This window comes from Procambarus clarkii, chromosome 66 (assembly GCF_040958095.1).
Source record: "Procambarus clarkii isolate CNS0578487 chromosome 66, FALCON_Pclarkii_2.0, whole genome shotgun sequence".
Lineage (NCBI taxonomy): Eukaryota > Metazoa > Arthropoda > Malacostraca > Decapoda > Cambaridae > Procambarus > Procambarus clarkii.
In genome coordinates this window covers 19,038,342-19,064,360 of record NC_091215.1, presented here as the reverse complement: position 1 = coordinate 19,064,360, position 26,019 = coordinate 19,038,342, and the positions used below count along the sequence as shown (strand labels likewise).

General features: G+C 43.1%; 1 protein-coding gene across 2 annotated transcripts in view; it reads left to right on the top strand.

Moving 5' to 3' along the window:
• LOC123769141 (glycine receptor subunit alpha-2) overlaps positions 1-26,019 on the top strand; it is a 656,479-nt gene that overhangs the window by 260,239 nt on the left and 370,221 nt on the right. For both annotated transcript variants that reach the window (XM_045760093.2, XM_069309837.1), the window contains exon 3: positions 1,756-1,823. In XM_045760093.2, the coding sequence (XP_045616049.1) occupies positions 1,756-1,823 (68 nt within the window). The remainder of the gene's footprint in view (positions 1-1,755; positions 1,824-26,019) is intronic.

Here is a 26,019-nt window from a genome sequence, read left to right as displayed (position 1 = left end):
CCAAGAGGGCTTCCAACTTAACTTCCCTTATATCCGACTCATTTAGGGTAAATATAAGATCAAGCAAGGCTGGTTCATCCTCTCCTCTCATTCTTGTCGGTCCCTTGATGTGTTGGTTTAGAAAGTTTCTTGTTGCCACGTCCAGCAGCTTAGCTCTCCATGTATCTGGTCCTCCATGTGGGTCTCTGTTCTCCCAATCTATCTTCCCATGGTTGAAGTCTCGCATGATTAGCAGTCTGGATTCGTTCCTGCTAGCCACAAAAGCTGCTCTCTCTATTATATTGATGGTGGCCATGTTGTTTCTATCATATTATTGTCTGGGTCTTTTGTCGTTTAGTGGGGGCAGGGTTGGGGGTTATATATGACTACTACTATAATTTTTTGTCCTACAATTGCTATGGTACCTGTTATGTAGTCACTGAAATCTTCACAGCCCCAGAATAACCATCTCTTCAAAACTCCAGCCTTTTCTTTTCAGCAGAGCTACCACCTCCTCCTCTTCCTTCTCTCTCTTTCCTCACTGCATAGTAGTCCTATGGAAACACTGCATGTGTTATGGTTTTCGTTAGCTTTGTTTCTGTGAGTGCTATTATGTCTGGCTTTTCTTCTAGTGCCCATTCTCCAAGTTCACTTGTTTTGTTTTATTTGTAATCCCATCTATGTTAGTTTTACATTGCCTTGAAACTCACTTTCTTCTGTTCATTCTCTTGTCCCCTTCTTGGTGAGCGTTCTGCAGATGGAGAAAGCTGTTCAATAGGTGTAAAGATCTGTGAGGTGGTTAACAGGGTCTCAGTGGATTCTGGGGTGAGGGTGAGGTTCAAGGGAAAGGGGGAAGAGGTAGGGTATGGGGTAAGGAGGTAGGGGGGACGTGGAGGATATCGGGTGAGGGGGAGGAGGGATAGGGAGGGTATGGGATGAAGGGGGAGGGGGGAAAGGGGGGAGGGGGAGCAAGGTGGTAATTGGGAAGGGGTGACAGGGAATGGGGTGGTGGGAAGGGAGGGATGAGTTAGCATTTGAGTGGGGTCAGGTTGGGTGAGGGGTAGGGAGGGTTTCTATGCAGAGGGTGGTGGTGTTGCCCTTTCCCTCTGGTGTTGCTGGTTGTGTGTGTGTGTGTGTGTGTGTGTGTGTGTATTCACCTAGTTGTGTTTGCGGGGGTTGAGCTTTGCTCTTTCGGCCCGCCTCTCAACTGTCAATCAACTGTTTACTAACTACTATTTTTTTTCCCACACCACACACACACACACACACACACACACACACACACACACACACACACACACACACACACACACACACACACACACACACACACCAGGAAGCAACCCGTGACAGCTGACTAACTCCCAGGTACCTATTTACTGCTAGGTAACAGGGGCATTCAGGGTGAAAGAAACTTTGCCCAATTGTTTCTGCCTCGTGCGGGAATCGAACCCGCGCCACAGAATTACGAGTCCTGCGCGCTATCCACCAGGCTACCAGGGGGCCCCTCACTGGTGTGTGTGTGTGTGTGTGTGTGTAAAGTGAGTCTTTCACTGGATTCAACGCTCAATTTAATTGGAAATGGGGAAAATGCATATATTTACAGAAGATGAGTAGACTTGGATGACGATACATCTCCCCATCTAATGATTCATTAGGTTGACTCCTTCAAGAAGTCGTTAACAATTCACGAACATCGCTTAAAATGTCTTAATGACTTTACTAATTGTCTGAGAGCCACTTTGTTTTATTCAGAGTACTTTGTTAACTTTACAGACGAGCCGACCAACGTCACATGTGAGCTGTACATTCGAAGCTTTGGATCCATCAACCCGACTACCATGGTGAGTACCTTGTTAAGTATTTCGTGTCCATCTACCGAATCGTCGTGGCGAGTGCTGTATTAAATCTTGTATTTATAGCGTCAGTAGTTAGGAGATAACTATCCTACCAAGTCATGCTGACAATCATCCTACCTCTCAATCTGCCAATAACCCTGGTAAGAAGCTATGTTACACCTCGGTCGGTGGTCGGCGAGCGGACAGCACACTGGACTTGTGATCCTGTGGTCCCGGGTTCGATCCAAGGCGCCGGCGAGAAACAATGGGCAGAGTTTCTTTCACCCTATGCCCCTGTTACCTAGCAGTAAAATAGGTACCTGGGTGTTAGTCAGCTGTCACGGGCTGCTTCCTTGGGTGTAGGCCTGGTCGAGGACCGGGCCGCGGGGACACTAAAGCCCCGAAATCATCTCAAGATAACCTCTCTGAACTTAGTATTCACCAGTGGTGAATACTAAGGTTCTGTGTCCCATGGTCATATATATATATATATATATATAATATATATATATATATATATATAACTGAAAACTCACACCCCAGAAGTGACTCGAACCCATACTCCCAGGTGCAACGCAACTGGTATGTACAAGACGCCTTAATCCACTTGACCATCACGACCGGACAAAATGAGGTGATAGCCGAGGCTATTTGAACCACCCCACCGCCGGCACTCGGATAGTAATCTTGGGCATAGCATTTTACCAAATCACCTCATTCTTTGGGGCACACGTGAGGAACACAAATGCGAACAAGCCTGAATGGTCCCCAGGACAATATGCAACTGAAAACTCACACCCCAGAAGTGACTCGAACCCATACTCCCAGGTGCAACGCAACTGGTATGTACAAGACGCCTTAATCCACTTGACCATCACGACCGGACAAAATGAGGTGATAGCCGAGGCTATTTGAACCACCCCACCGCCGGCACTCGGATAGTAATCTTGGGCATAGCATTTTACCAAATCACCTCATTCTTTGGGGCACACGTGAGGAACACAAATGCGAACAAGCCTGAATGGTCCCCAGGACAATATGCAACTGAAAACTCACACCCCAGAAGTGACTCGAACCCATACTCCCAGGTGCAACGCAACTGGTATGTACAAGACGCCTTAATCCACTTGACCATCACGACCGGACAAAATGAGGTGATAGCCGAGGCTATTTGAACCACCCCCACCGCCGGCACTCGGATAGTAATCTTGGGCATAGCATTTTACCAAATCACCTCATTCTTTGGGGCACACGTGAGGAACACAAATGCGAACAAGCCTGAATGGTCCCCAGGACAATATGCAACTGAAAACTCACACCCCAGAAGTGACTCGAACCCATACTCCCAGGTGCAACGCAACTGGTATGTACAAGACGCCTTAATCCACTTGACCATCACGACCGGACAAAATGAGGTGATAGCCGAGGCTATTTGAACCACCCCACCGCCGGCACTCGGATAGTAATCTTGGGCATAGCATTTTACCAAATCACCTCATTCTTTGGGGCACACGTGAGGAACACAAATGCGAACAAGCCTGAATGGTCCCCAGGACAATATGCAACTGAAAACTCACACCCCAGAAGTGACTCGAACCCATACTCCCAGGTGCAACGCAACTGGTATGTACAAGACGCCTTAATCCACTTGACCATCACGACCGGACAAAATGAGGTGATAGCCGAGGCTATTTGAACCACCCCACCGCCGGCACTCGGATAGTAATCTTGGGCATAGCATTTTACCAAATCACCTCATTCTTTGGGTTCGAGTCACTTCTGGGGTGTGAGTTTTCAGTTGCATATTGTCCTGGGGACCATTCAGGCTTGTTCGCATTTGTGTTCCTCACGTGTGCCCCAAAGAATGAGGTGATTTGGTAAAATGCTATGCCCAAGATTACTATCCGAGTGCCGGCGGTGGGGTGGTTCAAATAGCCTCGGCTATCACCTCATTTTGTCCGGTCGTGATGGTCAAGTGGATTAAGGCGTCTTGTACATACCAGTTGCGTTGCACCTGGGAGTATGGGTTCGAGTCACTTCTGGGGTGTGAGTTTTCAGTTGCATATTGTCCTGGGGACCATTCAGGCTTGTTCGCATTTGTGTTCCTCACGTGTGCCCCAAAGAATGAGGTGATTTGGTAAAATGCTATGCCCAAGATTACTATCCGAGTGCCGGCGGTGGGGTGGTTCAAATAGCCTCGGCTATCACCTCATTTTGTCCGGTCGTGATGGTCAAGTGGATTAAGGCGTCTTGTACATACCAGTTGCGTTGCACCTGGGAGTATGGGTTCGAGTCACTTCTGGGGTGTGAGTTTTCAGTTGCATATTGTCCTGGGGACCATTCAGGCTTGTTCGCATTTGTGTTCCTCACGTGTGCCCCAAAGAATGAGGTGATTTGGTAAAATGCTATGCCCAAGATTACTATCCGAGTGCCGGCGGTGGGGTGGTTCAAATAGCCTCGGCTATCACCTCATTTTGTCCGGTCGTGATGGTCAAGTGGATTAAGGCGTCTTGTACATACCAGTTGCGTTGCACCTGGGAGTATGGGTTCGAGTCACTTCTGGGGTGTGAGTTTTCAGTTGCATATTGTCCTGGGGACCATTCAGGCTTGTTCGCATATATATATATATATATATATATATATATATATATATATATATATATATATATATATATATATATATATATATATGTGTGTGTGTGTGAGAAAGCTGCATGAACGCGCAAGCCATATATCATTAAGAACTCTTTGACCCGGCCAGGATTCGAACCCATGCCGTCCAGGATCACCCCTAAACGTACACAGTACCGTGACCACCGCACCAATGATCGTGTATATATATATATATATGTCGTACCTAGTAACCAGAACGCACTTCTCGACCTACTATGCAAGGCCCGATTTGCCTAATAAGCCAAGTTTTCCTGAATTAATATATTTTCTCTAATTTTTTTCTTATGAAATGATAGCTACCCATTTCATTATGTATGAGGTCAATTTTTTTTATTGGAGTTAAAATTAACGTAGATATATGACCGAACCTAACCAACCCTACCTAACCTAACCAACCCTACCTAACCTAACCTAACCTAACCAACCCTACCTAACCTATCTTTATGGGTTAGGTTAGGTTAGGTAGCCGAAAAAGTTAGGTTAGGTAGGTTAGGTATTCGAAAAACAATTCATGAAAACTTGGCTTATTAGGCAAATCGGGCCTTGCATAGTAGGCAGAGAAGTGCGTTCTGGCTACTAGGTACGACATATATATATATATATATATATATATATATATATATATATATATATATATATATATATATATATATATATATATATATATACACGTTGTGAGGGTACCACCTGGAATTGTAGGGACCTATACCTCGGAGAAGAAAATAAGGAGTATTCAGAGGAGACCTTGTGGATCCTCACAAACAAAACCACTTTAATATGTGGTTTTGTTTGTATTTTTTTAAATGGGTGATTATAATTTCCCTGAATGTCATGACCACAAAGTAAGTGGAGTTCTTTTGTTATTTTATATAAAGGTAAATGTCAGTTTATGTTTTTTATTGTAGAAGAATTTTGATATTCATTTAATTTGGATTTCTAACAATGTGTTTTAATTGGATAAATATATGAAAGTGTTTAACTTAAATATATATTTTTAGCAGTTCTTGTTTAATCGTTGTTTTTAGATCTTTTTATGAAGGCGAAGGTGGTCTAAACGTTAGACAAAAGCTTTATACAAAAGGACTATTAAAGATGATGTCGCCACAGCATTAGTCATCCTTTTATTTTAATTATAAATTATTTAATATAATCTCTAGATAGAAAGTTACTGTATGGTTGGTAATAATTTACACAACATACACCCGACACGCTAATCACTACTAACACACAGACAAAATGCTGTGCTTGTATTTAACAAGAAATCAGCACAAGCTGGAAGCACAGCCAGCCTTAATGACTTCCAGATTCCATCCGGCGATTTAAATGTCTGGCTGGAACCCACCGCTCCAGTGGCCAGTTCTGCCACATTTACAGTTACCGAAGTTCAGAAACACACAGAAATCACATTAATGTGATATGTATATCAAGGATAAAATCCGCCAGGGGTGTGAGGTGGGTGGGAACCTAATGTTAATGTGATTTCCGAGTGAACAAATCCACAAGGGCCGTGACGAGGATTCGAACCTGCGTCCGGGAGCATCCTCGTCACGGCCCTTGTGGATTTGTTCATTTGATGCATCACGTTAGTGTGATCTCTGTGTGTAATGATTTCCGAGTGTTTCTGAACTTTGGGCGTATGGGGGGGAATATCCCAGCAGGTATTTATTTATTTAATTTATTTAAATTATTTAATTCATTCATTTATTTTATTACTTTATTTCTTAAGTATTTGGTTTAATTTATGTGGACTGTATGATTTCAAAGTGGACTGTATACTTAGAGACTATCCTGCTTGTAGTTATCCTCTTTCACACCTTTGGAAGGGTTTAATACACATAGCTGATTATTTTTGATAGGTTAATAGAAATTTGCTACAATTGTTAGTCTACTAATTAATAATGGATTAAGAGGAAAATACAGCTTAGCTGTAACGTAGAGTGAAGTCTGGTAATAGGCCATAGAGCGTCCTGTTACGCTCCTCAGCTCCTCTCGGCTGAAACTGGTGGTGAAGGCCTCAGTGGTGAAGGGGTTAAGGTCCTGTGCTGCACCTGGGTAATATAATCTTTCTCACTCCTTGTCGCCACCTGCCAAATAGTGACACAGTAATAACCTGCAACTAATATATTCGACATATAACCAAGAAAGAAGAAAATGTTGGGAATTATTCTTCCCCGTCGTGGGTGGGTGGCCCTGCTCTATAACCGGTCAGGCTGTTTGCCAAGTGATTACTATACTGATCTATCGACCGGAAATAGTACTCATCCTTTGATTAGCCAAGTGCGTGGACGATAACAGGAGTCGTTGGAGCTCCACCATGCTGTAATTTTGCAGGAAGATTAGATGACTTGCATTAGCTTGTTCGGGCTAAGGTGGTCTCTATAACTACCTTGGCATCTCGCCTCCCTCCCAGCGCGGGGACGCGTCCATGACCTCGGTACTAAATCTGTCATTATCGAGTTAAGGAAGTAGACTTGGAATACTCTTTCAAGTTTGTGATATAAGGTCCCGGGAAATAAACTTTTATCTGATTTTATCCTTAGACTGGCAAGTTAATTCACATATATCAGAAACAGTATAGGTCCAAGGACTGACCCCTGCGGGACTCCACTAGTGACGTCTCGCCAATCTGAGACCTCACCCCTCACACTGACTCGTTGTCTCGTGTTGCTTAGGTACTCCCTTACCCAGCGGAGTACCTTCCCTTTCACTCCAGCCTGCATCTCCAGCTTTTTCACTAGTCTCTTGTGTGGTACTTTGTCAAAGGCTTTCTGGCAATCCAAAAATATGGAGTCTGGCCACCCCTCTCTTTCTTGCCCGATTTTTGTTGCCTGGTCGTAGAATGCAATTAGCCCTGTGAGGCAGGACTTGCCATCTCTGAACCCATGTTGATGATGTGTTGCAAAGTTCTTTCGCTCCAGATGTTTCACTAGCTTTTTCGCACAATTTTCTCCATTAGCTTGCATGGTATGCAGGTTAGGGGCACTGGCCTGTAGTTCAGTGCCTCCTGTCTATCCCCCCTTCTTGTATATCGGGACTATATGAGCCGTCTTCCAAATTTTTGGCAGTTCCCCCTGTGTGTGTGTGAGTGAGAAAAAAAATTAGTAGTTAGTAACAGTTGATTGACAGTTGAGAGGCGGGCCGAAAGAGCAGAGCTCAACTCCCGCAAGCACAACTAGGTGAGTACACACACACACACACACACACACACACACACACACACACACACACACACACACACACACACACACACACACACACACGCCCACTCCCCTCCCCTCCCTCCTCCCCCCTCACCCCATATCCTCCATGTCCCCCCTATCTCCTTAACCCACACCCTACAAGTCCCCCCTTCCCTTAAACCCCACCCCCCACCCCAAAATCCTCTGAGACCCTGCAAAGCACCTCACAGATCCTCTCACCCACGGAACAGCTTCCCACACCAGCAGAATGCTCGCCAAGAAAGGGACATGAAAATGAACAGAAGAAAGTGAGCTTCAAGGCAATGTACACTAACATAGATGGGATTTCAAATAAAACAAGTGAACTTGGAGAATGGGCACTAGAAGAAAACCCAGACATAATAGCACTCACAGAAACAAAGCTAACGAAAATCATAACAAATGCACTGTTTCCACAGGGCTACTATGTAGTGAGGAAAGAGAGAGAAGGGAGAGGAGGTGGTGGTGTAGCTTTGCTACTAAGAGAAGGTTGGAGTTTCGAAGAGATGGTAATTCAGAACTGTGAAGGTTTCAGTGACTACATATCAGGCACCATAGCAACTGGAGGACAGAAAATTATAATAGTAGTCTATATAACCCCCCCCGAATGACAGAAGACCCAGACAGGAATATGATAGAAACAACTTGGCCACCATCAATATAATGAAGAGCAGCTTCCGTGGCTAGCAGGAATGGATCCAGACTTCTAATCATGGGAGACTTCAACCATGGGAAGATAGATTGGGGGAACAGAGACCCACATGGAGGCCCAGACACATGGAGAGCTAAGCTGCTGGATGTGGCAACAAGAAACTTTCTAAGTCAACACGTCAAGGGACCGACAAGAATGAGAGGAGGGGATGAACCAGCGTTGCTTGATCTGATATTTACCCTAAATGAGTCGGATATAAGGGAAGTTAAGTTGGAAGCCCCATTGGGAATGAGTGATCATAGTGTATTGAGCTTTGAGTACCTGGTTGAGCTGGGAATTATCACCCCCAAAAAAGAACTGGGAACCAAAGGGCTGGCGTACCGAAAAGAAACTATGAGGAAATGAATAAATTCCTATGGGATATACATTGGGACACAGAAGTCGGAACCAAGTCCGTACAAGACATGATGGACTGTCACCCAAAAATGTCAGGAGGCTGTAAGCAGGTTTGTCCCAGCCCGACAGGAAAAAACAGAGAAGCAAAGGAAGAATCCGTGGTTTAATAGGGAATGTATGAAAGCAAAGGAGCTGAACAAAAGGGCATGGAGGAACTTCCGTAATAACAGAACACCAGAAAGTAGAGAGAGATGCCAGAGAACCAGGAACGAGTATGTTAGTGTGAGAAGAGCAGCTGAGAAAAGGTATGAAAATGATATAGCTAATAAAGCCAAGACCGAACCAAAGCTACTACACAGTCACATCAGGAGGAAGACAACAGTGAAGGAACAGGTGATGAAACTTAGGGTGGGCAAGGACAGGTACACAGAGAATGACAAAGAGGTGTGTGAAGAACTCAACAAAAGGTTCCAGGAGGTCTTTACAATAGAACAGGGAGATGTCACGGCGCTAGAAGGGGTGGCAGCAAACCAGGTGACCTTGGATAGGTTCGAAATTACAAGAGATGAGGTCAAGAAGCACCTATTGGAGCTGGATGTGAGAAAAGCTGTTTGGCAGGATGGAATCTCGCCATGGGTATTGAAAGAGTGTGCAGGAGCACTTTGCTTACCACTCTCCATAGTGTATAGTAGGTCACTGGAAACGGGATCTACCAGAAATATGGAAGACTGCTAATGTAGTACCAATATACAAAAAGGGTGACAGACAAGAGGCACTGAACTACAGGCCAGTGTCCTTAACTTGTATACCATGCAAGGTGATGGAGAAGATTGTAAGAAAAAACCTAGTAACACATCTGGAGAGAAGAGACTTCGTGACAACCCATCAACATGGGTTCAGGGAGGGTAAATCTTGCCTTACAGGCTTGATAGAATTCTACGATCAGGTGACAAAGATTAAACAAGAAAGAGAAGGGTGGGCGGACTGCATTTTTTTGGACTGTTGGAAAGCCTTTGACACAGTACCCCATAAAAGGTTGATGCATAAGCTGGAGAAACAGGCAGGAGTAACTGGTAGGGCGCTCCAGTGGATAAGAGAGTATCTAAACAATAGGAAGCAGAGAGTTACAGTGAGGGGTGAGACCTCAGACTGGCGTGAAGTCACCAGTGGAGTCCCACAGGGCTCTGTACTTGGACCTATCCTGTTTCTGATATACGTAAATGATCTCCCAGAGGGTATAGACTCATTCCTCTCAATGTTTGCTGACGACACCAAAATTATGAGAAGGATTAAGACAGAGGAGGACAGCTTGAGGCTTCAAGAAGACCTGGACAAGCTGCAGGAATGGTCGAACAAATGGCTGTTAGAGTTTAACCCAAGCAAATGTAATGTAATGAAGATAGGGGTAGAAAGCAGGAGACCAGATACAAGGTATCATTTGGGAGATGAAATACTTCAAGAGTCAGAGAGAGAGAGAGACCTGGGGGGTTGATATCACGCCAGACCTGTCCCATGAAGCTCATATCAAGAGGATAACAGCAGCAGCATATGCCAGGTTGGCTAACATAAGAACGGCCTTTAGAAAACTTGTGTAAGGAATCTTTCAGAACATTATATACCACATATGTCAGACCAATCCTGGAGTATGCGGCTCCAGCATGGAATCCATATCTAGTCAAGCTTAAGACTAAAATGGAAAAGGTTCAAAGGTTTGCCACCAGACTAGTACCCGAGCTGAGAGGTATGAGCTACGAGGAGAGACTACGGGAATTAAACCTCACTTCGTTGGAAGACAGAAGAGTTAGGGGGGACAGGGTTGATAAACACAGGCTGTTTAACACAAGGGGCACACGCACTAGGGGACACAGGTGGAAACTGAGTGCCCAAATGAGCCACAGAGATATTAGAAAGAACTTTTTTAGTGTCAGAGTGGTTGACAAATGGAATGCATTAGGAAGTGATGTGGTGGAGGCTGACTCCATACACAGTTTCAAGTGTAGATATGATAGAGCCCAATAGGCTCAGGAACCTGTACACCTGTTGATTGACAGTTGAGAGGCGGGACCAAAGAGCCAGAGCTCAACCCCCGCAAGCACAACTAGGTGAGTACACACACACAATTTAATTAATTGAATTCTACGATCAGGCAACAAGAATCAGACAAAGTGAGGGGTGGACAGACTGCACATTTTTGGAGTGCCAGAAAGCCTTTGACACAGTGCCACACCAGAGACTAGTGAAAAAGCTGGGGATGCAGGCAGGAGTGAAAGGGAAGGTACTCCATTGGATAAAGGAGTATCTAAGTAACTGAAGGCAGCGAGTCACTGTGCGGGGTGAGGTCTCAGATTGGCGAGACGTCACCAGTGGGGTCCCGCAGGGTTCAGTTCTTGGATCCATACTGTTTTTTATATATGTAAATGATCTTCCAGATGGTATAGAATCCTTCCTCTCATTGTTTGCTGATGATGCAAAAATTATATAGAGGATTAAGACGGAGGAAGACAGTATGAGACTACAAGATAATCTAGACTGCATGAATGGTCCAACAAATGGCTACTATAGTTCAACCCGAGTAAATGGAACTAGGCAGTGGAAACAGGAGGCCAGGCACAGGATACAGAATGGGAGATGAAGTCCTTCATGAAACGGACAGAGAGAAGGATCTAGGAGATCACACCAAACCTGTCTCCTGAAGCCCACATCAAAAGAATAACATCGGCTTATGCGTGGCTGGCTAACATTAGAACTGCCTTTAGGAACCTGTGTAAGGAATCTTTAGAACATTGTATACCACATATGGAAGACCAATCCTGGAGTATGCGGCCCCAGCATGGAGCCCGTACCTTGTCAAGCACAAGGCGAAGCTGGAAAAAGTTCAGAGATATGCCGTTAGGCTAGTCCTAGAACCGAGAGGCATGAGTTACGAGGAAAGGCTGCGGGAAATAGCACGTCACGACACTAGAAGACAGAAGAGTACGGGGAGACATGATCACTACATACAAAATTCTCAGGGGAATTGACAGGGTAGATAAACTGTTTAACACGGGTGGTACGCAAACAAGGGGACACAGGTGGAAACTGAGTACCCAAATGAGCCACAGGGACGTTAGAAAGAACTTTTTTCAGTGTCAGAGTAGTTAACAGATGGAATGCACTAGGCAGTGATGTGGTGGAGGCTGACTCCATACACAGTTTTAAATGTAGATATGATAGAGCCCAATAGGCTCAGGAATCTGTACACCAGTTGATTGACAGTTAAGAGGCGGGACCAAAGAGCCAGAGCTCAACCCCCGCAAGCACAATTAGGTGAGAACACACGCACACGCGTGCACACACACACACACACACGCACACACGCACACGCACACACGCACACGCACGCACGCACGCACACACACACACACACACACACACACACACACACACACACACACACACACACACACACACACACTGCACAGTAAAGGAACCCTACATGGTGTTAGGGAAGGTTATGGTAAGGGAAACTTCATTGACAACCCAAATAGGAAGTTAATAAGGAACTGGAAAAACCGCAAATAGGAAATAAAAGAAACATGCACAAGTTGTGAGAGAGAGAGCCGACCAAGGAAGTGTGTTGGGAAGTCAAAGCCAGAAATGACAAACAAGAAGCAAAAATTAAACAAGCAATTAATAAAGAACTTGTTACCAACATTTAATTAGTATAAAACATTGCAGATAGACGTAAGTCCATAATAACTTTTGGGTGTTTAGAGAAGAAAATATTATCTCGGGTGGACGGCAGAAGAGATGAAAATCATCTCTTCTACATCATCTACAGAAATTAGTAGGTTCAGGAGAAGGCCTCACTTTAAAGGCAAATGTCAGTGCTTTTAGAATTGGAAAATATGAGAAAGACAAGAATTGCTTTTAAGAGTGACATTTGATGAAGAGAAACAAATGACGGAAGTGCTTAGAAATCCCAGGAAATTGCAGTGATGAGGCTGGGAAAGTTTGGTCATTAAGACAAGACCTCTCAAAGGAAGACGGAGAAAAGCTCAAACTAAACCTCGATAAAGCGAAACGTCTAAATGGGAATAAAAATGAAGAAATATATTATTTTTCCAAAGTAATAGGGACTGGAATGCTAGTGAAATGGTACATAAAAACAAAGCGGCAAAATCATTAGAGGAAGGGAAAGTAAAGGACAAAGAGAGCGAAACATATTCCTGAAATTTGTATATACCAATAAAGATGGAGTGCGATTAAAAATACTGGAGCTAAGAGAAGTAATACAGCTTAAGGTGCCAGATATTGTCACTAACAGCAGAACTGTTAGAGCGACAATAGAACTGATTTTCTTGAGACGAAACCTCAAGAAAATCTTTTAAATGAGGTCATATTCCCAAGGGGCTGCTGTGTTTGGAGGCGTGACAGGGTAACTAGGAACGGGGGAGGAGTGGCTGTGCTGGTGAAAGAACACCTCAAGGTAAGAGAGTTAATAATCGAAAATCCTCGAGTTGACATATTGGAATATGTCTCGCAGGTCTGGAATCAGGATGATGAACTGATAATCGTAAACACCTACAGCCCACCAGCAAGCAACACATGGACAAAGGAAGAACTGGATGACAAACGAGAGGGCCTCATAATGGTCATGAGAGAGATTATAGTAAAAAGCGGATAAAGATAAATCACAATTGTTGGTACTGGGGGACTAGTTGGTACCTGTTGGAAACTAAATATGCTTTGCAATATAATCTAGAAGATAATGGGAACATTGATACAGTTGATAAACCTCATTTCAAGAAAGGATAATATGGGGAACTTAGCAAATTCTTTAATGAGTTTAATTGGACAGACTTGTTGAAAGTCTGCAAGGAAGTGAATGAGTTGTATGCCAAATTTTGCGAAATATATGATGAAGGCACACAAACATTCATACCAAAACAGGGATGCAGGACCAGAAAACAGGATTGGTTCAACAGTAACTGTGAGAGAGTCAGAGAATAAAATACAAGGAAATGGGTACAATATAGGAAGAGGCGTAACCCACTAACATACCAGCACTACTAACAAGCAAGAAGCATATACACAGCAGTGAGGAGAGAGGGAGAAAGGAACTCTGAGAAAGGAATAGCAGACAAATGTAAAACAGCTCCAGGCCTTTTCTATAAATTCATTAAAAGCAAGCTGCATTAATTTATTCATTTGCCTTGTTCGGGTTGAATGTAGACACAGTAGTCGCTTCTGTTTATATTTATTGACCGAGACAACAAGGTATATATCTGGCCAACCGAGGTCCACCTTACTCTGGGTCTGAGAGAGAACTGAGGCTGCTGGGAGCATGGCTTGATGCTCCTCTGTCTGGCATGACGTCAGAGGCCTACTTGCCTGTGATTGGTTACATTTCAACTGACATAGAATTTGAGTATAACACCGCTCGGACACGCTACCAAGTCGACGTCCCTTGTCGACAAGCTCTGGCTAGCTATATAGTTACAATGATACTGAAAGGACCTCGGTGGCATTCAATAATGGCTTACATGTGAAATTTGCATAATAAAACATTGAAAGAAGATCAGGTGTGCGTAATACTAACAACTCGGCATATATGCTCCAAAAAAAAAAATTCATCATAATAGGTGAAAATCATGGTAACAAGCTTTGATTAAACCAGAGCATTAAGAACATGTGGATGTCTACTGATCAGATATGAACAATACAACTCAAGGTATTGCCTAAACAAAATTATTAACATGTGTCAATGGCATGTGCTTGAAAACCATACAAAATTAAACAATTATTACATTAATGGAACAAAGTTCTGACCTAACAACCACAATTTAATTTCAAGATAGATAATGATTTTCTTTTTTTCTTTTTTTTTTCTTTTTTTTTCTGAAATATACAATATATTTACAAGACCAATGTACAATATATTTAATGTGCCATATATTTACAAGCATATACAAGACCTGGATCAAGAAAACTAACATCTGCGTGATAGCAGTCAGGATTCACTGGCCTCAATGTGGTTGCTAGAACAATAATAACTCTTATGACAAGCACTGTAAAAATACAAATGGTAGTAGACTTAACAATGGCATCTAATTTATAACAAAATAAGTTGAGAAAAACTATACATTATATATAATGGTAATAATAAGACACATGTGGTAGAAATACTGCAAATGATTTTTTTTTTTTTTTTTTTTCAAAACAAACAGAATAACTGCAGAGTGCACTCAATTTTAAATTCTGCGGATATCTACACCTAGCTCATCCAGAGCACTATACAACTCTGGCTCTGACTGAAGGTCCGGAACAGATGAAACTTTATGCGACAAACTATCATCTTGAGAGATATCCTCGTTAACATCTAGCCAATGGACATGTGGTGAGTGCACGGTTGAAACGAGAGGTCTAGATCTAAGATTATAATTGCTAGTATGGGGTTGCTGAACATCCAGTGGTCTGTCAACCACAGAAGGTGGTGTCAGAGTAGGAGTATCTGTCTGGGTAAGTTCATTGTCATCTTCCTCATCAGTCTCGTCAACAGTCATTTTAGCTAACTTCATATGGTCTAAATGTTCATTTATATACTCTCCTGTTAACAAGTTCTTAAGTCTGTATTTGTTACCTTTAATAAGCTCGATTACCTTATATGGACCCAAAAATTTCTTAGTTAACTTGTACATAGGACCAGACCTGTGTTGGTTAAGTATCATTACTACAGATCCAATAGTTATTTTACTGGGTTTAGTTCGTGCATTTCTTGCTAGAGTGAACTCGGCTGTGGCTTTGGACAGTTGTTCTCGTATTTTCTTGAATACTAATTGCATTTGTCTACGCTTCACTTGAACAAAATCATCTACGTTATATAAGGGAGTAGGAGGTACGTTAATCAATTCATTAGGGAGGATCTTATCTGTACCATAAAGAATAGCGTGAGGTGTGTCACCTGTAGAAACATTAATTGAAGAATTTATAGCACACTGAATTAAGGGTATAAAATCATCCCAATTGTTATCAAAATTCAACGTGACTCTCAAGGCATCTAACACTTTCCTGTTAGTACGTTCGGCTAGTCCATTACTTGCCGGATGATAAGGCATGATGCTACATTTTTTGATGTTATATAAATCACACAAGCTAGTTAAAATACTATTACTGAATTCTGGACCATTATCTGAAAGGATTACTTTAGGCATACTATATCTACAAATTATTTGGTCATGGAATGCGCTGGCTATGGTTTCTGCTGTTTTGTTCGGGATAGGAACTAGTTCGCAAAACCGTGAAAAATTATCGACCATTACAAGCAAATGTTTGTTCCCTTTCTCTGTTTCCGCAAAATTTGTCAATAAATCCATCGATATTCGTTCCCAAGGAGCTTTAGTTGCTGGGTACACCTGAATTGGATTAGGTCCTGAAACATGTCCCTTGTGCTGTAAACAAGTTAAACATCTGTCAACATAATGAGCAATCTCCTTAGCCATTTTTGGCCAAAAATATTTCAATCGACCTTGTTGGAGTGTACGATCCTTGCCTGGATGTGCACTTGCAGGAGCATCATGGATAATTTTTAACACAGTTGGTACCAAGACAGCTGGAACAACTAACTGACAACATTTCCTCGGGGCTGTCCCTAGCTTTACTACTCTACACAGTAAATTGTCCAACATAACTAGTTCTTTCAATGGTACTGGCGGTTTATGAATCGGGCGAGTGTCTTGCATAGTCAAAAATTTAACCCTTTAACTGCGCGACCTATAAATATGACATCCCCCCAGTGCGCAGGAAATGAAACCTTGGGAAAAAATTCTTTTTTCTTCTGAAAGTGTCAAAAACCCCTCTCTGTATATGGGTATAGCAACGGAAGTTCGAAATTGTACTTACTTTGGGTGCTATGGGGTCCGAAAGGTGGGGAGTGACGTCATAATTCCCCGTGCGCCAGAGCAGTATGCTCTCGGGGCCGGTGGGGCGCCCGGGGCGGGGCGCGCGAGTTGCCGCGAATATATTTTTGTTCATTTTTTGCGCACAGTTCCAAATATATTTTATTTGTTTTTACGTGCTACTCCTATGTATAATGAACACGTACACTATATTATGGTAGTAAAACATCCGTACTGTCCAAGGACACTGTTACGTGCATGACACTTGTGTACACATATCTTGCACATATTTACCATGTATCATGCTAATTTATGTATATATACAATCTATTTACAGACTATACACTGTCACACAATATATACATTCACCATCAACACATTCAGAACACCGCGAGTGTGAGCAGCCACACCCAGCCAGCCCTCCCTCACTCCTCCAACATTGCCTCTCCTATCATACAGTTATTCACACCAATGTTTCATGTTCATTTATGTATATTTACAACATATGTACACACTATATACATTTACCATCAACACATTCAGAACATCGCGAGTGTGAGCAGCCACACCCACACAGGCCCTCCCTCACTCCAACATCTTACGTGCCAACTTGGCTCCTCCCACCATACTGTCATTGTTTTTATTACACTATTTACACATGTTATATATACTTATCTACATGTTTTATTTACTAGAACTATGCAAGTAAGCCGGTATTGTGTCCAAACAGTACACTGGCCATCAGACACTGCATGAGAAATCACACAGCAGACGACGCTACAATTACGACATCACATCCCTCACCAAAATAGCTCGTATGGGCCAATAGCACGTGCCTCGTAAGGGCCAATAGCAGGTGCCTTGTATGGGCCAATGGCAGGTGCCTCGTATGGGCCAATAGCAGGTGCCTCGTATGGGCCAATAGCAGGTGCCTCGTATGGGCCAATAGCAGGTGCCTCGTATGGGCCAATAGCAGGTGCCTCGTATGGGCCAATAGCAGGTGCCTCGTATGGGCCAATAGAAGCTGCCTCGTATGGGCCAATAGCAGCTGCCTCGTATGGGCCAATAACAGCTGCCTCGTATGGGCCAATAGCAGCTGCCTCGTATGGGCCAATAGCAGCTGCCTCGTATGGGCCAATCCTGGTCACTAATTTCTGTAAATGAATAAATGACCACAAGTTTATTTTGAAAAGGAACCTAAGAAGTCGTTTGAAGATTCCTAGATGGACGAAATAATGCTGTGGCTAGCGCTGTAAACATCGTGAACAGCATTGAATCATTCATATTTGAACATTGTACCCAGTCATTATCCCACTCAGGCTCTTCTATAATACTATCACGGCTAAATAATACAGGTTATATATATATTTTGACATTATTAGGCGATGCTGTGGTCACACGCTGAACAGCAGAGCTGTGCGCTCATGCTGCGAGCGCCAGCCTTGGTTGCTCACTCACTACTGAGGCTCTGACACCCGGCAATGTGGACCATGATTTTTTTTTAAAGATGGTGTATTTTTACAAGAGCCCTGAAGAAGCTGATGTGAACCCCATTTATCCGCGGGAGTTTTGAATGGAACGTGAGAAATAAAACACCTGGAGGCGCATTGCGCACCCGAAGCCTGGGCCTGCAGGCGCGTTGCGCAGTTAAAGGGTTAATGACGGGTGCCCATATGGGGTCTTGTCTTTGTTCCGTTTCTACTACTGTAGCATCTAATGCTGGGTAATTTAACTGAATCGCAGCTACGTGTCGAGAAAACGCATCGGCTACAACATTTTGCTTTCCTGGAATATAACCAAATGTGGGATTGAATTCTTGAATTGTGAGCAAATATCTAGCAAACTTTCCAACTGGATTCTTATTTTTGAACAAGGGAATTAATGGTTGGTGATCTGTAAGAACATGAACTGGGTAATTATAAATTGTATCCTTGAAATGTTTAAGTGCCCAGACAACTGCCAAGGCTTCTCGTTCTGTTGCACTATAATTTTTCTCTTCTTTAGATAATGTGCGGCTAGCATAAGCTATTGCGTGATCTCTGTGACCTTCTGTTTGAAGTAATGCAGCACCTAGACCTATGTCACTAGCATCTGTAACCAACGTAAAAGGTTTAGAAAAATCTGGGTACCTAAGGACAGGTGACGAAATCAAGGCTGCTTTGAGTTTTTTGAATGACTGATCCTGGGCCTCTCCCCAAACAAAGGGTTCATCTTTTCTTTGCAACTTGTAAAGCGGAGCGGCTATAATAGAGAATCCAGCAATAAACGAACGATAAAATCCTACAAGACCTGTGAACTGTCTTACGGCTTCTGCGGTACGAGGTGTTGGAAAATCACGGGCAGCAATAATTTTTGATTCATTCAATGTAATACCTGAAGGTGTAACTGTATGACCTAGGAAATTAATCTTTTGCTTTAAAAATGAACATTTTGCAAGCTTTATTTTTAAATTAGCTTCAGCGAGCTTTGCAAGTACTTTCTCAAGGTTCTGGAAATGAGTGAACATCTTGCGACATGATTATGAGATCATCAAGGTAAACTAGAAGTGTACTTCCTATCAATCTACGAAATAGATTTGTCATGAGCCGTGAAAAGGTTATTGGACTACTACGCAAACCAAACGGCATTCTTTTGAAATGAAAATGACCATTGGGAGTACTAAAGGCTGTCAATTGTTTACTTTCCTCATCAAGGGGGATTTGCCAGAATCCCTGCAACAAATCTAACGTTGAGAATACTTTGTTTCGACCAATACTTTGCAACAAATCATTGAGAACTGGAAGTGGGAAACGATCAGGTATTGTTACTCTGTTAAGCTTGCGATAATCGATTACAGGTCTCCAAGTCCCATCTCGCTTTGGTACAAGAATCAATGGAGCGTTCCATGGCGAATTACTTGATTCAATTACATCACTCTGTAACATTTCCTCTACAAGTCTATCTGCTTCTGCTCTCTGAGAATGGGGAAGACGGTAAGCTGGTACATAAATAGGCGTAGTTCCTTGTTCAAGGGGAATTTTATGTGTAATAAGAGGAGTGAGACCTAATTTTTCTCCTGGTAGAGCAACAACAGCTCTATTCTTGTTCAAAATTTTCAAAAGCTGAGCCACAGAGTCAGGAAAATCAGTAGGACTGAGGTGTTGCGCTTGCACCTCTGGCTGAGATCCCTGTTCTCCTGGTGTGAGTGTACAAACAGTATGATCCATGGAGACATCATCCACAACTCGCACCGGTAACGAGTAATGGGCAAAATCTACAACATGGGTACCAGACAGGAGATAGATATCGGCATTACTTGTGTTTGCGATAAATAATGTGACAGTACCATCCTGCACTGTGTGCCAGGAGGGTTCAACAAATGTACCATTCACTTTACATGTTTCACTTTCCGCAATCACATCCGACAACTCAGGCACTCCCTGAACCTTAACTCTTATTCTGGTGAGAGAATGAGGGTGTAGCACAGTGTCAGTAGCCATGAAACCACTGACTTCAGAGATGGAAGCTGCCAGGCGAGCGAGACAACGAGAATCCGTTAGGGCGTCCCCTTCCAGAAAGTCCCGATACTCATTCTCCTTAACAACTGCACAACTACTATGCTTCAATCGAGTGCCTGTTTTCTCGGGTATGCTACCACGACAATGATCTGACAACCCTACGCTAGCAAGGCGGGTGTCAACAAAATTAACGTAATCTGATTGAAGGTTGAACTCGTGGCCCTGTCGATACATGCTACACAAGGGTATGACATGGTCTTTGATACTTATGTTCCAACGATGGGGAAACAATGCAATATTTTCATCAATCATGGTGTACAGACCTAAGAGAATGTCTCCAGGAAAATGAATAATGTCAACAACTAAACATGTTATAGACAATGTGACATCATTGAACTTGAGTGGGAGGTCAATTTCACCCTGAACTTTTACTTTATTTCCTGAAATACCACTTAGAAAAGGTATGTGTGACTGTTTTAAAATAGTAGGGTGCTTACTCTCAATGTCTCTTAAGAGCTGAGGGCTTGACAATATTAATTTTTGCACCTGAGTCAAGAAAAACTTTTAAAACTCTACCATGTACAATGACTGAGACAAGGGGACCATCACTTGAGACTGGACAAGTTACTACTTTTGACTTATGTTGTCTGGGATATCTGCGTCTTGTTTGTGTCAAATTTACTGTGGAACCGTCAACATCTACAACTGGTCTAGAGTCAGTGTCCTCCTCTGTCAAGTGTCCAAATCTATTTTGGGTAGCTACTGAATACACAGGGAGGGCACTAGGATTGGCCAGCTTGAATTGGTTAGCGGATGGCCTTGGGGGTTTCCCGACGACATGGAGTGAACATTCTGAGCTCCAGCATTCTGTGACTGAGCATTATAATTTGAAGTTGCATTATAGCTGGGCTGGGAGTTGTAATTACGAGAGTTCTGATAATGTCTTGGACGCTGTGAGCCTCGCCAAGACTGACCATGGGAGTTACGAGGTGGAGATGTCCTTTGCCTAGCTCTACAATCCGCAGTGTGGTGACCAACTTGTTTATGGTACGTGCAATATGGAAGCCTAGAGTGATTAGATTGACGAGGGGACCGAGAGAATTGTCTAGGAGGTGATGATCTAGGGGCGGACCAACAGTCCCTTGCAAGGTGGTTACTCTTACCACAATGCCAACATGAGGGAGTGGATGGTTGTGGACTATGGCGTTTCGGCAATTTATGAGGCGGCGAATTTGACTGGGGGCTACGAGCATGGGTACGCTTCTGCGACCAAGAGTTTTGAGAATTTGTGGGAGGATGCTGAGAGCTTGTTACTACATTTACAGTATCAGAGGGTGGCAACAGTTGAGCACTTCGGGGAGCTAGTTTATCGGCGGCATTGTTAATGGCCTCAAACACTTCACCAATTTCATGCTTAACGCCAAAATTTTGTTGCTCAACGATTGGTTTAGTATGCTCGGGGGCAAAATGCATTAAAGTACCAAATGCTATCATTTTGGCCATAGCCTCAGGGGACAGAGTATTGTCTTTATCTAACCAAGTTGAATTATTCATAGCAGAAACTAAGGCATACAGATACTGATCGAGACGGCTAGTAAATGCATTAAAAGACTCACCAGGCTGCATGGTGGCATTGGCAATTTTCTTGACTAACCTATATGGGTCAAGGTCTCCTTTATTAACAAAGCGACGGCGAAAGAAATCCTTAAATTCAGGCCAAGACTGGAGGCTAACAATGGCTTTCTCATCAACAACAAAACGTGCATCACCTTTGGTTGTGTCCACGGCTGACCGTGCAATTGCTAAGTATTCGGCATCAGTAGGCTTAGAAAAACGTGCAACTGTTTTCGCTTCAACCTTACTAAACCATGATTCTAATAAACGCGATTCCCCAGCAAAAAGAGGAATAGCCATTTCCTGAGCTGATCTCTGGCCATTGGGACGAGCAACTGTTCCCATTGATTCTGAAGGGGTTTCAACAGTGGTAGGCATTGTCACAGCCGTGGAAGTAATATTTGAATGCAGATTATAATTAAGTGCACCTGGCATCAGAAATAGTATACACAAAAATAAACACACAAAAAAATATCAACTTGGCTAAAGTAAAAATGGCAGAAATAAAATTATTAAATTGGGCTAGGCAAGAAAATAATTAAGAACAAGCAATTGTAAACTAAATTTAGCAATCTTTCATTAAAAAAATGACTGGAATTAGATGTATGTAAATTAATTAAACCAGACTAAGCACAGCAATTGAGAATATAAAAACTGGAAGTGCAATTGCAAAATTTCATTAAAAAGATTCAACACAACAAGTGGCAATGCAAGAAATATGGATGTAGCACATAAACTGGACACAGGAATGTATATAACTACTATGGTAAAAAATTATAATATGCAATGTTGAAGGAATAAATTTCAATTTTAGGCCTGGAGGAATTAAAAAAAATTATATTGCACAAATCCTTAACTGCTACTAAAACAAGGATTTCTTACTTCACTGGAATTTGAATTTACCAATAACACTCTAGGAGAACAATTAAAATTCAATGAAATTACTGTAAGAAGTAGGAATGTTGAAATCACTCAAGAAAACTGTGGGGAATGGAGTACTGAACCAGCTCCAATATTTAACGTCACTGAATGGTTAATTCACAGGATATTATGGGAATTATTACATAAGTCACTTTTTAGCACTTGGCACGTTGTTCTCAACTAGCAATTACTTATCTCAGGGTTGTAATTCATGAGGATCACCAGTAGCCAAAGTAGGAGGAGCGTCGTGAAGATCTGAAGAGGCCCATGTGAGGTGTGTTTACAAACTGGTGCGATGGCAGCGCTCCTGGCGGCGGTGGCGCGAGAATCAGGGACCCCACACTGTTGACGCTGGAAGCGCGAAGATAAATTCTGACGACGACGATATTGCGACGATGTCGGTGGAGAAACACGATTGGGAGGCAGGAGTTCACACAAAATGATGTAGCAGGGGCTGGTGGCGAGGTGTGAGCTTGAGAGGGAGGCGAGGTGTGTGAGCCTGGGGAGGCTACACTAGTCAAACAATTGCAGTCCACCAAATATTCTCAAAGAACAATACAGCACATACGATGATCAGTTGATAGTTGCGACGATGATTGACTACGATTGCAGTAGCTTGAACACTCACAAAGCTTAGATGCTGTCAGCTTGGGTGGTGGTGGTGGTGGTGGGTGTAGGTTCCCACGTGGTGGCGCGAGATTCAAAAATGGCTGGCGCGGAAGCTTCCTTCCTCCTCACTGATGAATTAGCGTTCTCACAGGAAAATATTGACCCTTCTGAAACGTTGACCTGGAGTAGTGGTTGATTGCACGACCCCGGTCTGGCACAATATTTGATGCGTGGGTGGCAGGATGGCGGCTTGTGGAGGCGGCTGATGGCGGTGGCGGCGGTGGCGGCTGTACTGTGACACACACGGCGATGCTGGGTACTTGAATTTTAGTTTCCAGAAAAAAATTTCTGGATCCCACTGCTGCTACCAGTATTCGTTTGCCTTGTTCGGGTTGAATGTAGACACAGTAGTCGCTTCTGTATATATTTATTGACCGAGACAACAAGGTATATATCTGGCCAACCGAGGTCCACCTTACTCTGGGTCTGAGAGAGAACTGAGGCTGCTGGGAGCATGGCTTGATGCTCCTCTGTCTGGCATGACGTCAGAGGTCTACTTGCCTGTGATTGGTTACATTTCAACTGACATAGAATTTGAGTATAACAAATTTAAAAGATAAAATTCAGAGATTGAGAACGGGGAACTGATATACTGAAAATGAAAAAAGAAATGTGTGAAACACTAGATAAACACTCCCAAAGTGTGTTTGTACAAAATGGGGATTTCAGAGAGCCGGACCCAATGCCAATTATAGAGCGCACTTTATAACACAGGTATCTGATATAGAATATCAGATACCTCAGTATAGAACACAGGTATATGAACTCGAGGTATCTCAAGACGACGTGGAAAAATTACTGAAGGAGCTAGGAAGAAATAAAGCAGTTGGACCTGATGGAGTTTCACCTTGGGTGCTGCGAGAATGTGCAACTGAGCTGAGCATTCCACTCCAGTTAATATTCCAGACATTCTTGTGCACAGGAATCCTAGCAGATATGTGGGAAAAAGGCAAACAGTTCCAAGCTATAAAAACTGTAGAGACCCTCTAAATTAACGACCCGTATCATTAACAAGCGTGGTAGTCAAAACACAAGGAAAAATAGTTAAAACCAAAAGGGTAGAACACCTGGAGAGTAACGAGATAATAACAGACAGAAGTATGGTTTATATATCATATGATAATCAATTTATCATTTGACTGACGGTTGATAGTCGGAACAATAAGGTAAAGCTCGATTCATATCTTCTGGGTGATTGTACAATGATTGTAAGATCCCATAACAAGTGTTATATATAATGCAGGCGATGAGTCACAATAACGTGGCTAAAGTATGTTCATCAGACCACACACTGGAAGGTGAAGGGACGACGACGTTTCGGTCCGTCCTGGGCCATTCTCAAGTCGATACTGATGTTATACTGTAGGTATCTTGTCACAGATGTTATCGACTTGAGAATGGTCCAGGGCGGACCGAAACGTCGTCGTCCCTTCACTTAATAGTGTGTGGTCTGGTCAATATAAATAATGCACTTCTCTAAGGTGTAAAATGATTGGCTTCTCCACTTAAGGGACACGGTCCTCTTGCCTCGATCATGGCGGCTCAAGTCTGTAGTTACTAAACAGTTCACCAGATGGCCCTCAAGCCAAGGCTGCTCCTGCTATGGGCGACCTTGTGGACAGAGCGGTCAGTGTCAACCAGGCCGCTATGTGCAGGTAAGAGGTACACAGGTCTCAAGTGGACATGTAAGAGGCCATCTTGGGAACATTACTTAACTGGCAGGATATACCGTGTGGAGGCGGTCATGGCTTGGATCTGCTACTCCGTAAATAATCCATCCTTCTAATCTAACCAGAAATCCGCTGAAAAATTGAGTCCGATCCACAGAAAACGGAATATTTGTGAGCTGTTACTTTTCATTTCTAGCGTTGCTTACCATAACGTAAAAAATACAACCTACTAGCTGAGAAGACAGGTTACCATTGGACACCATTGTGTCCAGTATATACACCTCCACACCTGCGTCTCCCGGGTCTCTCGCCAGCACGGTGGCGGCAAGAGTGCTGGTCCAACCCTCCCTTATAATACAATGTCACATTCTGACGTATACTCAACTTAAGGGCAAATATCATCGAAGTAGAAATTACGAAATTACTGTCCCGTTTTCTGTTTTGGGTCCTCTGGTAGGTTAGGATAAGGGCACTTTAATACGACAGTTTCTTGACGTTGGGGAACCTTAGGAGGACGGGATGGGTGATCCCCAGGTAACAGAGGCCCTACAGTGAGACGAAGGTCCCCAGGGATTAAAATATACGCCAAACGGAACGAAAGAAAATAAAAGTTGTGAAAGCCTAAAAAATATGGGTCGATAAGAGAACCCAAAAATACATATTTTGCTACAAAATATTTCCTGTACCGAATGTGTAATTTAGAAGACTAAACTTGTCAGTAAACTTGATTTATTCTGTTTACTTGTTACAGATGTCACACTGTTGGTATCTTGTCACAGATGTCACACTGTTGGTATCTTGTCACAGATGTCACACTGTGGGTATCTTGTCACAGATGTCACACTGTTGGTATCTTGTCACAGATGTCACACTGTTGGTATCTTGTCACAGATGTCACACTGTTGGTATCTTGTCACAGATGTCACACTGTTGGTATCTTGTCACAGATGTCACACTGTTGGTATCTTGCCACAGATGTCACACTGTTGGTATCTTGTCACAGATGTCACACTGT